The sequence below is a fragment of the Oncorhynchus gorbuscha genome, unplaced genomic scaffold, assembly GCF_021184085.1.
Source record: "Oncorhynchus gorbuscha isolate QuinsamMale2020 ecotype Even-year unplaced genomic scaffold, OgorEven_v1.0 Un_scaffold_4974, whole genome shotgun sequence".
Classification (NCBI taxonomy): Eukaryota; Metazoa; Chordata; class Actinopteri; order Salmoniformes; family Salmonidae; genus Oncorhynchus; species Oncorhynchus gorbuscha.
Genome location: NW_025748883.1, coordinates 13,560 through 28,989, shown reverse-complemented (window position 1 = coordinate 28,989; position 15,430 = coordinate 13,560). Strand labels below are relative to the sequence as shown.

The following is a 15,430-nucleotide window of genomic DNA, read 5'->3' as shown; positions in this document are numbered from 1 at the left end:
AGTGGTTAACACTAAAACAGTGGTTAACACTCAAACAGTGAATTTAACACTACTAAAACAGTGGTTATGTTAATGCTAAAACAGTGGTTAACACTAAAACAGTGGTTATGTTAATGCTAAAACAGTGGTTATGTTAACGCTAAAACAGTGGTTATATTACTTTAGCTAAAACAGTGGTTTAACACTAAAACAGTGGTTATGTTAACACTAAAACAGTGGTTATGTTAGGGCACTAAAACAGTGGTTATGTTAACGCTAAAACAGTGGTTATGTTTAGCACTAAAACAGTGGTTATGTTAGCACTAAAGCAGTGGTTATGTTAGCACTTCAACAGTGGTTATATTAGCACTAAAACAGTGGTTATGTTAACGCTAAAACAGTGGTTACTAAAACAGTGGTTATGTTTAACGCCTAAAACAGTGGTTATGTTAGCACCCAAAACAGTGGTTATGTTAATGCTAAACAGTGGTTATGTTAACACTAAAACAGTGGTTATGTTAGCTAAAAACAGTGGTTATGTTAGCGCTAAAACAGTGGTTAACACTAAAACAGGGTTATAACACGAAAACAGTGGCTGACACTAAAACAGTGGTTATGTTAATATAAAACAGTGGATTTAACACTAAAACCGTGGATTATGTTAACACTAAAAACAGTGGTTATGTTAACACAAAAACAGTGGTTATATTAACGCTAAACAGTGGTTATGTTGACATTAAAAACAGTGGTTAACACAAAAACAGTGGTTATGTTAACGCTAAAACAAATGAATTATGTTAATGCTAAAACAGTGGTTAACACTCAAAACAGTGGTTGTGTTAGTGCTAAAAACAGTGGTTTTATGTTATCGCTAAAAACAGTGGTTAACACTAAAAACAGTGGTTATGTTAACACAAAAACAGTGGTTATGTTACTTGCTAAAACAGTGGTTATGTTAATGCTAAAACAGTGGTTAACTAAAACAGTGGTTATGTTAACACTAAAACAGTGGTTAACACTAAAACAGTGGTTAACACTAAAACAGTGGTTGTTAACGCTATAAAACAGTGGTTAACACTAAAGCAGTGGTTTAACACTAAAACAGTGTGTGAAAAAGAACCTTGTGTGTCTGTTATAGTTCATGGTCGACAGTATCATTAATAGTGATGGTGGTCTTGCTGGGGGCTATATCTACCATGTTTTTGGGGATGTGTTGCAAGTGTATAACTCACGGTCAGTAACAGTATCATTAATAGTGATGGTGGTCTTGCTGGGGCTATATATCTACATGTGTGGGAGGATGTGTTACAGAGTGTGTATAACTCACGGTCAGTAACAGTATCATTAATAGTGATGATGGTCTTGCTGGGCTCTCCCAGCACAGCGTTCATGGGCATCCTCAGCACCAGGTCAAATGTTTCCGGCCCCTCCAGCTCCGGCTGACCCAGGTCATCCAGGATGGTCACTCTGAATGTCTGCATGGTCACCCCGGGGGCAAAGTCCAGGTTACGGCTGATGCCCACGTAGTCCAGGCCGGCTGGCAGGGGGACACGGGGAACATAGAAATAGAACATTACACATATATCTTTATGGAGAGAGAGCCAGCAAAGGCATTGGAATACTACCATAACAGAGTGAGATGACACCGGAATGTTTGAGAAATATTAGGAACGATCGGAAATTCTGTGTAATTACACTGATAGAGAGATTGTGAATAATGTGAAAACAGAGATTGAGGGACTCCAGGGGAATTGTAAATACTGTGACACATACAGTTGCTTGCAAAATAATTCACCCTCCTTGCCATTTTTCCTATTTGGTTGCCTTACAACCTAGAATTTAAAAAAAAATTCATTTGATTTACACAACATACCTACCACTTTGAAGATACTAAATATATTTTTATTATGAAACAAACAAGAAATAAGACAAAAAACCTGAAAACTTGAGTGTGCATAAATATTCACCCCCCAAAGTCAATACTTTGTAGAGCCACCTTTTTCAGCAATTACAGATGCAAGTATCTTGGGGTATGTCTCTATAAGCTTGGCACATCTAGCCACTGAGATTTTGCCCATTCTTGAAGGCAAAATTGCTCCAGCTCCTTCAAGTTGCATGGGTTCCGCAATCTTTAAGTTATACCACAGATTCTCAATTGGATTGAGGTCTGGGCTTTGACTAGGCCATTCCAAGACATTTCAATGTTTTCCTTAAACCACTCAAGTGTTGCTTTAGCAGTATGCTTAGGGTCATTGTCCTGCTGGAAGGTGAACCTCCGTCCCAGTCTCAAATCTCTGGAAGACTGAAACAGGTTTCCCTCAAGCATTTCCCTGTATTTAGCGCCATCCATCATTCCTTCAATTTTGACCAGTTTCTCAGTCCCTGTCGATGAAAAACATTCCCAAAGCATGATGCTACCACCACCATGCTTCACTGTGGGGATGGTGTTCTCTGGGTTATGAGAGGTGTTGGGTTTGCGCTAGACATAGCATTTTCATTGATGGCCAAAAAGTGAAATTCTATTCTCATCTGACCAGAGTACCTTCTTCCATATGTGTGGGGAGTCTCCCACGTGCCTTTTGGCAAACACCAAACGTGTTTGCTTATTTCTTTCTTTAAGCAATGTCTTTTTTCTGGCCACTCTTCCGTAAAGCCCAGCTTTGTGGCGTGGACGGCTTGAAGTGGACAGATACTCCAATCTCCGCTGTGGAGCTTTGCAGCTCCTTTAAGGTTATCTTTGATCTCTTTGTTGCCTCTCTGATTAAGGCCTTCTCTCGGCAGGTTTGTTGTCGTGCCATATTCTTTCCATTTTTGAATAATGGATTTAATGGTGCTCCGTGAATGTTCAAAGCTTCAGATTTCTTTTATAACCCAACCCTGATCTGTACTTCTCCACAACTTTATCCCTGACCTGTTTGGATAGCTCCTTGGTCTTAATGGTGACACTTGCGTGGTGGTGCTACAGACTCTGGGGCCTGCAACACCACTAAGAACAGGTGTATATATACTGAGATCATGTGACACTTAGATTGTACACAGGTGGACTTTATTTAACTAATTGTGTGACTTCTGAAGGTAATTGGTTGCACCAGATCTTCTTCAGGGGCTTCGTAGCAAAGGGAGTGAATATATATGCACGCACCACTTTGAAACAAGTTATTTTTTTCATTTCATTTCACCAATTTGGACTATTTTGTGTATGTCCATTACATTACATTTAAATTACAGGTTGCAATGCAACAAAATAGGAAAAACGCTAGGGGGGATGAATACTTTTGCAAGGCACTGTATTCTGGAAACGCTACACCACAAAGAGGATAGGAATAATAGATCTAACATTCACGTTCTTCTTCTGACCTTCAGCAGAGACGGGGTCACTCTTCCTGGAGCGGACGGTCACTGTGGCCGTCTTGGAGAGGTCAGTGCCAGTCCTCCAGACCCTGACCTCCACATAGCCTGAACTCTCATCCACAATGTAATCTAGTTCTCCAAAATACAGAGAGGGCTCTGTGTGTTCGAGAGAGAAAGAGAGATATGGGGGAGGGAGGGGAGAGAGAGAGAGGTCAGGTCAGTATATTATCATCTACATCTTACAGATATGAACATTAAGCTACAAACATGTGGTTTCAATTAAGGATGTCTTTCGGGAAGAAGCTGTCATGGGATAATCCACATTTCTGGTCTGAACTCTGCTTGTCAGATACAGTTGGTACGGCTGACAGGGTCACCCCCCTCTTTCCCTCTCTTTCAAGGAAGAGACCTGTCACCCCACTCATCCCTTCATCATCCTCCCTCATCGAGGCCAGACAGTGTCGTCTGAACTCAGTGCCAGAGGTCTACAGTGCACACCTGAAAAGCCAGGTAGAAATGGGGGATAAGTGAAAGGGGGATGAGTTGGGGGGAGAAGAGGGATGGGATGTCCACCTTGTCTGATGACAGTAGCACTGATAAGAGGGAGGAGATGGGGAGGCAGCACAGACAGGAGGATCTCTCTACCTCTCCCTCTCTGAGTAATAGACTAGAGGGAAGGAATGCATATCCTTGGAATACACAGCGGATTAATTTCTCTACACCCCTCTATAACAGCCAGACTGATCATCACTAACAAGCTACTGCTGTCTACTGTACACCCCTCTATAACAGCCAGACTGATCATCATCACTGACAAGCTACCGCTGTCTACTGTACACCCCTCTATAACAGCCAGACTGATCATCACCAACAAGCTACTGCTGTCTACTGTACACCCCTCTATAACAGCCAGACTGATCATCACTAACAAGCTACTGCTGTCTGCTGTACACCCCTCTATAACAGCCAGACTGATCATCACCAACAAGCTACTGCTGTCTACTGTACACCCCTCTATAACAGCCAGACTGATCATCACTAACAAGCTACTGCTGTCTACTGTACACCCCTCTATAACAGCCAGACTGATCATCACTGACAAGCTACTGCTGTCTACTGTACACCCTTCTATAACAGCCAGACTGATCATCACTAACAAGCTACCGCTGTCTACTGTACACCCCTCTATAACAGCCAGACTGATCATCACTAACAAGCTACCGCTGTCTACTGTACACCCCTCTATAACAGCCAGACTGATCATCACTAACAAGCTACCGCTGTCTACTGTACACCCCTCTATAACAGCCAGACTGATCATCACTAACAAGCTACCGCTGTCTACTGTACACCCCTCTATAACAGCCAGACTGATCATCACTGACAAGCTACTGCTGTCTACTGTACACCCCTCTATAACAGCCAGACTGATCATCACTGACAAGCTACTGCTGTCTACTGTACATCCACTAATGAGGTTGATCTATACTGAGCTTTCTGCCACTTCTATAAGGGGCAGATACAATATTGTGACACTCGTGATTATTTAGTCTATAGCTGGATAAAATAGTAAAAGTAAGACATGGAGAATAGGGAAGTATGTACACATTTAACTGACTGTTAGTGTAGAGGATTTAAGAGGTGGTCTAGAGATGTTTTTAGACTAAGGGCTTGTACTGCCGCAGTCAGACAATCACCGCTGACCCGCTAAAACTTGGCTTACTCTCAATGCCTCTCAATCACCAAAGATACTGTGTAGTAACAGGGGTGGCTGGTTAGGGGGAAGGAGAAATGGCAATCCCTAAAGGATCACTGAGAAGGAAGAGCCAGACTAATAACAATGAAGCCTAATGCTGGCTGGGGTCCCAACCACAGGTTTGCTCCAGCCAGGGAGATGGGGTTTGCACACACACACACACACACACACACACACACACACACACACACACACACACACACACACACACACACACACACACACACACACACACACACACACACACACACACACACACACACACACACACACACACACACACACACACACACACACACACACACACACACACACACACACACACACAGTGTTGTCACTTTAGATATCCAGGACCCCACCAAAGTTTGTGGCACAATGGAGGAATGGATCTTTACATTGAGAAGACATCTCCTCTTGTCGCCTGGAGATCATGTCTGGGAATGCACGCTGATTACTTAGACATAACGTTTCCATTGTACTCCAAATTACAGGGTGGGGAGTGTAGCCCAGACTGTGAGTGTGTCTGTCATTAGAACAAACCAGTTAGTGAAATGAATGAGCTCTGAAGGGTGGGAGAGAGGAAGGAGAGGAGGAGAAGGAGGAGGAGAGAAGTGCAAGAGGAGAAGAAGAGGAATGGCTCAGAGAGACAACTAAAGAGATAAATGACTCATTCAGTCAGAGTGGATGGGGAGGACTGGAGTGGCTTCAGATTCAGAAAGTAAATCACTTGAACACTAAGGGGCAGTTTCCCAGACACAGATTAAAGGCTGATTTTCATGATTTTTATGTGTTTTCTATATATTTCCACACTTTGAGTTTGGAATAATACTGTGAAATAGCTGTTAGTGTAAGAGCTGTTTGAAAAGGCCGCCTGAAATTTCAGCCTGTTTTGGTGGGATGGAGTTTGGCCTTCCATGATGACATCACCATGTGGTAATAAGAAAGAGATTTCTAAACCTCTCTACCAGTAATGGCTCATTTTCAGTTTTCCCTTCCCACTCAGACCACTCCCAGACATTCATAGAAAAGTTCTTGCTTGAGAAATGACCCTTTGCTAAGAAGCCATTTTTGTGTATTTTTGTCCATTTTAATTTAAAACAATCACGGTGAGGTAATTCATTCTTTCCCAGTAATGATTTGATATTGAGATAAAAACGGCTGCATTGGACCTTTAAGACTGGTCCTGGATTAACAATCATTATCAATGGAAAATCTCCGTTGAATGTGCTTCTGGTTTACCTGTGTCCAAGAAACAAAACACATCTCCTTTTCTCATCTAAAGCCTACGGGTGATATTTGACGCATCGGTACATGCAAACTAAAGAGGGAACATTTATGTTGATATGATATATGTTGCACTTTCTTTTTCTTCTTCTTTTAAACTTCCAGAGCATCCTTGAAGTTGTAGACAAACCATCACCATCACCCCCATCTCAGATAACAGCTACACAATTAAAACAAAAATGGAGGCTGAACGCCATCAAACAGGGAGTCGGAGGAAAAACACGCCTGTCATTTGACATTCCTCTCCCCCACAAATCCCTGTTTCCCCTGTTTCCCCACCTGCCTCTTGGCCCTTGCAACACAAAGGGGAAGCCCTCTGTTTCCCCCCAGCTCCACTGAGTGGTGGAGTTTCGAGGAGTGTCTCAGAACAAAACACGTTCAGAGAGCTGTTTTATGTGTCATGACAGAGGGCTGTCCAGTGTAGTTAAGACTGGAGTTTCTATTATATTCTATTTTTTCTCTTCCAAGTTCTACCACCTGTTGCTAGAAGTATATGATTGTAGAACAGATGGAGTGTGTAGTCAGGGGTAGAGCGAGAGAAGGGGGGGGGGAAGTACCCGGCAAAGAGAGGGAAGTCAAGACAAACATGTTGGGAGAGGTGCTTTTGTCTTGGGTTGAGTGTGTTTGTGTGCCACTGTCTGTCTGTGTGTGGCTTTGGGGAATGGTACCATCCATGAGTGGACCTGTAGTGGAATAGATTACACATAGAGACCAGTGGTTACAGTAAAGAAGGGCATCACCCGGGCTGGAGGATCCCCAGCACCCCGTCTCTGAGTTATGGTGTTGATGATGGCTGGAGGATCCCCAGCACCCGGCCTCTGAGTTATGGTGTTGATGATGGCTGGAGGATCCCCAGCACCCTGCCTCTGAGTTATGGTGTTGATGATGGCTGGAGGATCCCCAGCACCCGGCCTCTGAGTTATGGTGTTGATGATGGCTGGAGGATCCCCAGCACCCGGCCTCTGAGTTAGTTATGGTGACTGTGTCGCTTTGGATAAAAGAAATGGCTGGTGTTGATGATGGCTGGAGGATCCCCAGCACCCGGCCTCTGAGTTATGGTGTTGATGATGGCTGGAGGATCCCCAGCACCCGGCCTCTGAGTTATGGTGTTGATGATGGCTGGAGGATCCCCAGCACCCGGCCTCTGAGTTATGGTGTTGATGATGGCTGGAGGATCCCCAGCACCCGGCCTCTGAGGTATGGTGTTGATGATGGCTGGAGGATCCCCAGCACCCGGCCTCTGAGTTATGGTGTTGATGATGGCTGGAGGATCCCCAGCACCCGGCCTCTGAGTTATTGTGTTGATGATGGCTGGAGGATCCCCAGCACCCCGCCTCTGAGTTATTGTGTTGATGATGGCTGGAGGATCCTCAGCACCCGGCCTCTGAGTTATTGTGTTGATGATGGCTGGAGGATCCTCAGCACCCGGCCTCTGAGGTATGGTGTTGATGATGGCTGGAGGATCCTCAGCACCCGGCCTCTGAGGTATGGTGTTGATGATGGCTGGAGGATCCCCAGCACCCGGCCTCTGAGGTATGGTGTTGATGATGGCTGGAGGATCCTCATCACCTGGCCTCTGAGTTATGGTGTTGATGATGGCTGGAGGATCCTCAGCACCCGGCCTCTGAGTTATGGTGTTGATGATGGTGGCTGGAGGATCCTCAGCACCCAGCCTCTGAGTTATGGTGTTGATGATGGTGGCTGGAGGATCCTCATCACCTGGCCTCTGAGTTATGGTGTTGATGATGGCTGGAGGATCCTCAGCACCCGGCCTCTGAGTTATGGTGTTGATGATGGTGGCTGGAGGATCCTCAGCACCCAGCCTCTGAGTTATGGTGTTGATGATGGTGGCTGGAGGATCCTCAGCACCCGGCCTCTGAGTTATGGTGTTGATGTTGGTGGCTGGAGGATCCTCATCACCTGGCCTCTGAGTTATGGTGTTGATGTTGGTGGCTGGAGGATCCTCATCACCTGGCCTCTGAGTTATGGTGTTGATGATGGCTGGAGGATCCTCAGCACCCGGCCTCTGAGTTATGGTGTTGATGATGGTGGCTGGAGGATCCTCAGCACCCAGCCTCTGAGTTATGGTGTTGATGGTAACACTCTCACCAAAGAGGCTTCACTAGGCTTTGTACAGTCCTACAGTCTACATGCTCTCACAAGCCTTACTGTAGTTCCTATGTGGCTCAGTTGTTTTTTGTTGTTGATAAACCAACTTCTAACCACATCTTTCCTGCCTCTCCTCTCTCCTTTCATCTACTGTTTGGCACCAGCTCTCTCTCTCTTTCAGTCTCCTGTCTTTCCTCTTTACCTTAGTGCTTCTGGCATGGCTGCATCAATTGTTCCTTTATTCTACCTCACTAACAGGAGAACAAAGAGTGAAGCAAAGTAATGCTATTGATACGCGTTTATCGTCAGTGAAAAGTAATGACCCTGTTATCAGTTCAATAGTGTTGTATCTAGTTGCACGACTCTATGTGTTTTCAGCGACTGTGTTGAATATTAGACAACTGCTGGGAGATCAAATGATAATAAATCAATGTGGATGAAAGGGTTTTGGTTGCTACGGCATCACAAGTGCACACTGACATACAACACACAGCACAGACAGAGACTGACACACAAAAACCCAGAGACAAAGACACACACACACACACACACACACACACACACACACACACACACACACACACACACACACACACACACACACACACACACACACACACACACACACACACACACACACACACACACACACACACACACACACACACACACACACACACACACACATAAAGGGTTATTCTTCTGTCCCCATAGGATAAACCTTTTTGGTTCTAAGTAGAACCCGCTGTGGAAGGCTTCTACATGGAACCCAAAAGAGTTCTACCCGGAACCAAACTTTTTTATTAAAGGATTATCCTATGGGACAGCCGAAGAACCCTTTTAGGTTCTAGATCACACTTTTTTTTAAAGAGTGTACCCCTGTTCACTGAACCCAAGAGACTGAGGGGTCAAATAGGAAGTAATTCTGATACTGGTAGAGTTTCCTTTATAGTCAATATAGTAAATGGTCAGGAATCATTGAGTCTGTTGGCATTGACAAGTAGCATTCAAGTTGACTTGAACCTGTGTGTTGAACTATTTGAGCTCGGATTTCAAGTTTCAAGTAGGGTTTAATGACAATTGACTGACCTCTGTATTCAACAGGTGACTATAGATGCCACCACCCATCATACGCCCAACAAACCCACTCACCGTCGTCGCTGTCGGCCAGGATGGTGACCTTCGCGCTGGGGAAGGTGGCTCCCACCTGGCCCCCCATGGGCATGCTGAGGGTCACATTGAAGCTCTCTTCCTCCTCGTAGAGCGAATCGTCGATGATGATGATGCGGCAGGGCTTCTCCCTCTGGTCCTTGTCGAAGCGGAGCACGCTGGTGTGGTCCTCGGGACGCGTGATGTAGTCGCTGTAGGAGAGGACCGTGCTGGGGATGGTGCCCGTCGCACTGGCTGTTGGGAAAAGGAGTTCAGGTGTCAATGGTTAAGGGTCAATAGAAGAACGACAGGCAGTTGTGGGGGAAGGAGAGTAGTTTTATGTTACAATATATCTACAGTGCATTCGGAAAGCATTCAGACCCATTGACTTTTTCCACATTTTGTTATGTTACAGCTTTATTCTAAAATGGATTAAATTGTTTTTTTTACCCTCATCAATCTACACACAATATCCCATAATGACAAAGCAAAAACTGAAATATCACATTAACATAAGTTTTCTTACCCTTTACTCAGTACTTTGTTGAAGCACCTCTGGCAGCCATTACTGCCTCGAGTCTTTTTGGGTATGACGCTACAAGCTTGGCACACATATATTTAGGGAATTTGTCCCATTATTTTTTGCAGATCCTCTCAAGCTCTGTCTGGTTGGATGGGGAGTGTCGCTGCACAGCTATTTTCAGGTCTCTCCAGAGATGTTCGATCGGGTTCAAGTCCGGGCTCTGGCTGGGCCACTCAAGGACATTCAGAGACTTGTCCCAAAGCCACTCCTGCATTGTCTTGGCTGTGTGCTTAGGGTCGTTGTCTTGTTGGAAGGTGAACCTTTGCCCCAGTCTGAGGTCCGGAGTGCTCTGTACTTTGCTCCGTTTATCTTTCCCTCGATCCTGACTAATCTCCCAGTCCCTGCTGCTGGAAAACATTCCCACAGCATGATGCTGCCACCACCATGCTTCACCGTAGGGATGGTGCCAGGTTTCTTCCAGACGTGACGCTTGGCATTCAGGTCAAAGAGTTCAATTTTGATTTCATCAGACCAGAGAATCTTGTTTCTCATGGTCTTAGAATCCTTTAGGTGCCTTTTGCCAAACTCCAAGCGGGTTGTCATGTGCCTTTTACTGAGGAGTGGCTTCCATCTGGCCACTCTACCATAAAGGCCTGATTGGTGGAGTGCTGCAGAGATGATTGTCCTTCTGGAACTCTGAAGCTCTTTCAGAGTGACCATCGGGTTCTTGGCCACCTCCCTGACCAAGGCCCTTCTCCCCTGATTGCTCAGTCTTGGTGGTTCCAAACTTCTTCTATTTAAGAATGATGGAGGCCACTGTGTTCTTGGGTACCCTTCCCCAGCTCTGTGCTTCGACACAATCCTGTCCTGGAGCTCTACTGAAAATTCCTTCGACCTCATGGCTTGATTTGACATGCACTGTCTACTGTGGGAACCTATATAGACAGGTGTGTGCCTTTCCAAATCATGTCTAATCAATTGAATTGACCACAACTGCACACCAGTCAAGTTGTAGAAACATCTCAAGGATGATCAATTGAAACAGGATTTACTTGAGCTCAATTTCAAGTCTCACAGCAAAGGGTCTGAATAATGAATAAGCTATTTCTGTTTGTTTTTTTAAATTACAATTCTAAAAAATCTGTTTTTTCATTATGGGGTATTGTGTGTTGATTGATGAGATTATTAATATTTTTGATTCATTTTAGAAAAAGGTTGTAATGTAACAAAATGTGGAAAAATGTATTTCATCTTTGTAAAAACCCATTTGAATGATATATTTGACTGTATTCACCTTGCTGGGTGTAGCAGACGACCATGAGTTCCTGGCTGAGGTCTCCAGAGCGGCGAACAGGCACCAGCAGCTCCCCAATGTCCTCCTCTATCTTATACTCTGCCTGGGGGATGAACACCGTGGACTCTGCAGAGGAAAGAGGGAGAAACCATAGAATTCAGAATTACAATAGTAATTGAATAGGATCTCTATGGGAGAAACACAGAGGATAGGCCATAAAGAACAAGAGAAGAAGAGTTTACAAGCCCAGGTGAGTCTGTACTTATTTGATCCATGCATATTTTGCTGCTGTCATCAAATTGCCCAACAATGGAACAATAAACATGATCTGATTCAGGGATCTTAAATGAAGGATACAATTATATTTTGTCATGTGTCAATCCATGTAAATGAATGTAGCCTTTCCAATTGACTTAAAGCCTGTCTACTATTCATAAAGGATTTCATGTCGGAGGGCAAATCAAACAGACAATCTGCAGATAAGGCCGTTCATTCTTACCATCACCAGGGTCCACTATCTCCACAGTGGCTGTATCGGGTACTCCAGCACGGCCATGACAGGCTCCGACAGCTGGATCTCAAAGGTCTCGCTGGTCTCAAACTCCTGGTCCGTGAAGATCTTTACCCTCCAAGTGGCCACTGTCTGGCCTGGGTTGAACTGGACCTGCTTCTGGGCCTTGCCCCGGAAGTCCTTGTCCTTCTCCGCAGTGCCATCCTTGGTGGTGATGCCTGAATAGAACCATATCGAACTGAACTAAATAGAACCTCATTTAATTACATTTCATTGGAATTGAACTGAACTGAACCTAATTGAACTGAATAGCTTTATAATAATGGCACGTAGTACTGTGTCGTTTGTAGGGCCTCAGAGGATGTGAGTTGACTGCAGGTTGACTGTGATTTACAGACTGTAGTTGCCTGGTGAGCTCTCATTGTCTGTCTTTGTTCATATTTGCCCACTACTGCATCATCAAAGACAACTGTAAATATAGGAGCCTATGTATAAAAGCTTGTGTGTTGGATGTAGCCAAACAGACAAGCATGTTGACATGACCTTATGACCTCTATGAGGAAGGGCTATCTGACCCTCAATCAAACTAGGTTTTTCACCAGCGAGACAGGAAATGGGTCATCAGTCAAACAGGAACACACACAGGGCAGATTGATAACCAGGGGGTCTGTTTTATTCTTAGGCTTCTTCTAATGGCAGGGTAATAACAGACAAATACACTCCATGATTGGCCCTTAAAGGCCAGTCTTTTAACACAATGACAGTTTAATAGGTCCTGCTTTCTGAATAGTCTCTCCAATGACATTTGCATCTTTTCGAAGTACCCCTAGTCAGAGTTGATGGTGGTGGATGATTGAAATATTTACACCCCATTAGGGATAAAATAGTGGCAATTTAAAACTACCGTTATCTGAATGGCAAGCAGAGAAAACAATGGGAGAAATGTACTAACTCAGATATATCACTTGGGGGATTAACCAACGAAGTGCAAACCAGTTCCAACAGGATCTACCATGGTACACTCTTAGAAAACGGGTTCCAAAAGGGTTCTTCAGCTGTCCCTGTAAGAGAACCAAAAGGGTTCTTCAGCTGTCCCTGTAAGAGAACCAAAAGGGTTCTTCAGCTGTCCCTATAAGAGAACCCTTTTTGGTGCCTGGTTCTACCTGGCACCAAAAGGGTTTTCTACCTGCAATAAAAAGGGTTGGGACAGCCGAATAACCCTTTATGGTTCTAGATAGCACCTTTTTGTCAAAGAGTCCACGCCCTTGGCGTCGGCTAATGGGGATCCTAATAAATCAAAAATCAAACCAAAATACTATAGATCTGATGTAAATCCTGTTCAAGACATTCAGTACCATAGACATAGAATCTCCAAGTCAGCCATATTGCATGTACCCATGAGTATTCTGTAAAATCACTGAGGAGCTTTGTACCCATTGTATTCATTATATTTCTATGTTTAGAGGTAAATACTGCTAATGAGCCCCCATTCTAGTCATTCTATATCTATGTTCCCTTACATAAAAACCACATGGTTTCACATGTGGAAAATCACAATTCATATGTCCCATTGTATTTCCAGGTCAAGGGGTAAATACTGCTATAGGGTCAATTTTTGTCATTTTATATCTATGTTTATAGGTAAATACAGATGTAGGGACCCTTCTAGTCATTCTATTTCAATGTTTATAGGACCCATTCTAGTCATTCTATATCTATGTCTAGAGGTAAATATTGCTATAGGTCCCATTTTAGTTATTGGGTTTATCTGTTTAGGTAAAGGCTGCTGTAGATCTGTGGTAAATACTGTGTAAGACTTCCAATACTCACTGACAAAGGATGTCTCTCCCAGGTATCCCCTGCGTCTGAGCGTCACCTCCAGGAATTTGGCGTCCTCATCCACCAGATAGTACTCCTTCTCCAGGCTGATCCACGACCAGTTGAGCCGGAATGGCTGCGGCTTCAGCTTGTTTCCACCTGGAAGACAAAAATAATACATGACTTTTTGTAAACTCATTGAGCCCTATGACAAAAGACAGATATTTTAAATTGTGAAGGGTAACTTGATAACTCAATGTCAGGGCTTACCCCCAAATCCTCCATCACAGGCCTCTTGAGTGATGCCTTGTTTCTAATTTCCTCTCTTGTTCTCTCTCTCTCTCTCCATTGTTCTCTCTCTCTCTCTCTCTCTCTCTCTCTCTCTCTCTCTCTCTCTCTCTCTCTCTCTCTCTCCCACCCACCCACTCTCAGTCAGTGCCTGGCTAGGGTTTCTCACCTCCTCACCCAGATATCAGTTCCCTGTCCTTTGGCTTGTCTGTCTTACCTCCTTACCAGTCTGTCTGTCACTTGCTGACAGTGACTCATAGTACTGTAAGTGACGTCTGTTCAAGGGAATCCTGTCTGTCTGTCTGTCTGTCTGTCTGTCTGTCTGTCTGTCTGTCTGTCTGTCTGTCTGTCTGTCTGTCTGTCTGTCTGTCTGTCTGTCTGTCTGTCTGTCTGTCTGTCTGTCTGTCTGTCTGTCTGTCTGTCTGTCTGTCTGTCTCGCTCTCGCTCTCTCTGCTCTCGCTCACTCACTCACTCTCACTCACTCTCACACACACACACACACACACACACACACACACACACACACACACACACACACACACACACACACACACACACACACACACACACACACACACACACACACACACACACACACACACACACACACACACACACACACACACACACACACACACACACACACACACACACACACACCTCTGACCCAAACCAGACAGTATTAGCAGAGGGGTTAAAGGTGAGGTGCAGAGAGAGGCTCCATTACTCCTGGTGACTCACTGACATGGCAGCCCCAGCCATATCCTTTAAGCATCAGCCATATCCCTTTAAGCACCGGCGGTATCCCTTTAAGCACCAGCAGCACCTCTGAGGGACAAGGGTAACTTCATGTCTATAGGCTTAAAATAGACCTTTTACCCCTTGATGTTAAACGTTAGTATTGTGAAAGTAGCTCACATTTGTAGTGGTGAAAAACAGAAAGATTAACTAATTAGTTAATGCACACTGACACTATGCACACTGAAACCTCTGACTTGAGATTTGCACCTGGACAGGACCCTCTGTAAAACCTCAGACTTCAAGCGATTAAGACTTCATATCTAGGTCATTTTTCTCAGCTTGAAGTGTATCTACCTCATTAGGCCCCATGAAGAGAACAGGTGCCATAAAACACACATATGAACCAGACCTGGGTTCAAATACTATTCTAAATCATTTCAAATATGTTGCCTGGTCTCTATTAAGCTTACCTGACGCAATGGGACCAATATAATAGTCCCAAAAGTACAGCCCCCCCCCTTTTTTTAGGGTATTAAATAAGATATCAAACCGTATTTGAACCCAGGTCTGAAGCTCGTAGTCACCTGGCACTGATCACCATTGACTATACGTTGCTTCCTCTGCCCT

At 44.5% G+C, this 15,430-nt stretch overlaps 1 protein-coding gene across 1 annotated transcript; it reads right to left on the bottom strand.

Annotated features, from left to right (window-relative positions):
- Positions 1-11,959: 11,959 nt before the first annotated feature.
- On the bottom strand, positions 11,960-14,062 carry LOC124028896 (FRAS1-related extracellular matrix protein 3-like). Its single transcript, XM_046340807.1, has 2 exons — positions 13,787-14,062; positions 11,960-12,174 (listed from the first exon to the last, which is right to left on the bottom strand). The coding sequence occupies exons 1-2, from the start codon at positions 13,971-13,973 to the stop codon at positions 11,960-11,962; spliced, it is 402 nt and encodes a 133-aa protein (XP_046196763.1). The 5' UTR covers positions 13,974-14,062.
- Between the last annotated feature and the right edge of the window lie 1,368 nt (positions 14,063-15,430).

Excerpts from the sequence above, each read along its gene's own strand:
- LOC124028896 (XM_046340807.1), bottom strand. The coding sequence starts at position 13,973 with ATGAGTTTACAAAAAGTCATGTATTATTTTTGTCTTCCAGGTGGAAAC. Across the intron at positions 12,175-13,786 it reads GGGAGAGACATCCTTTGTCA|GCATCACCACCAAGGATGGC; the intron begins GTGAGTATTGGA and ends GGTTCTATTCAG.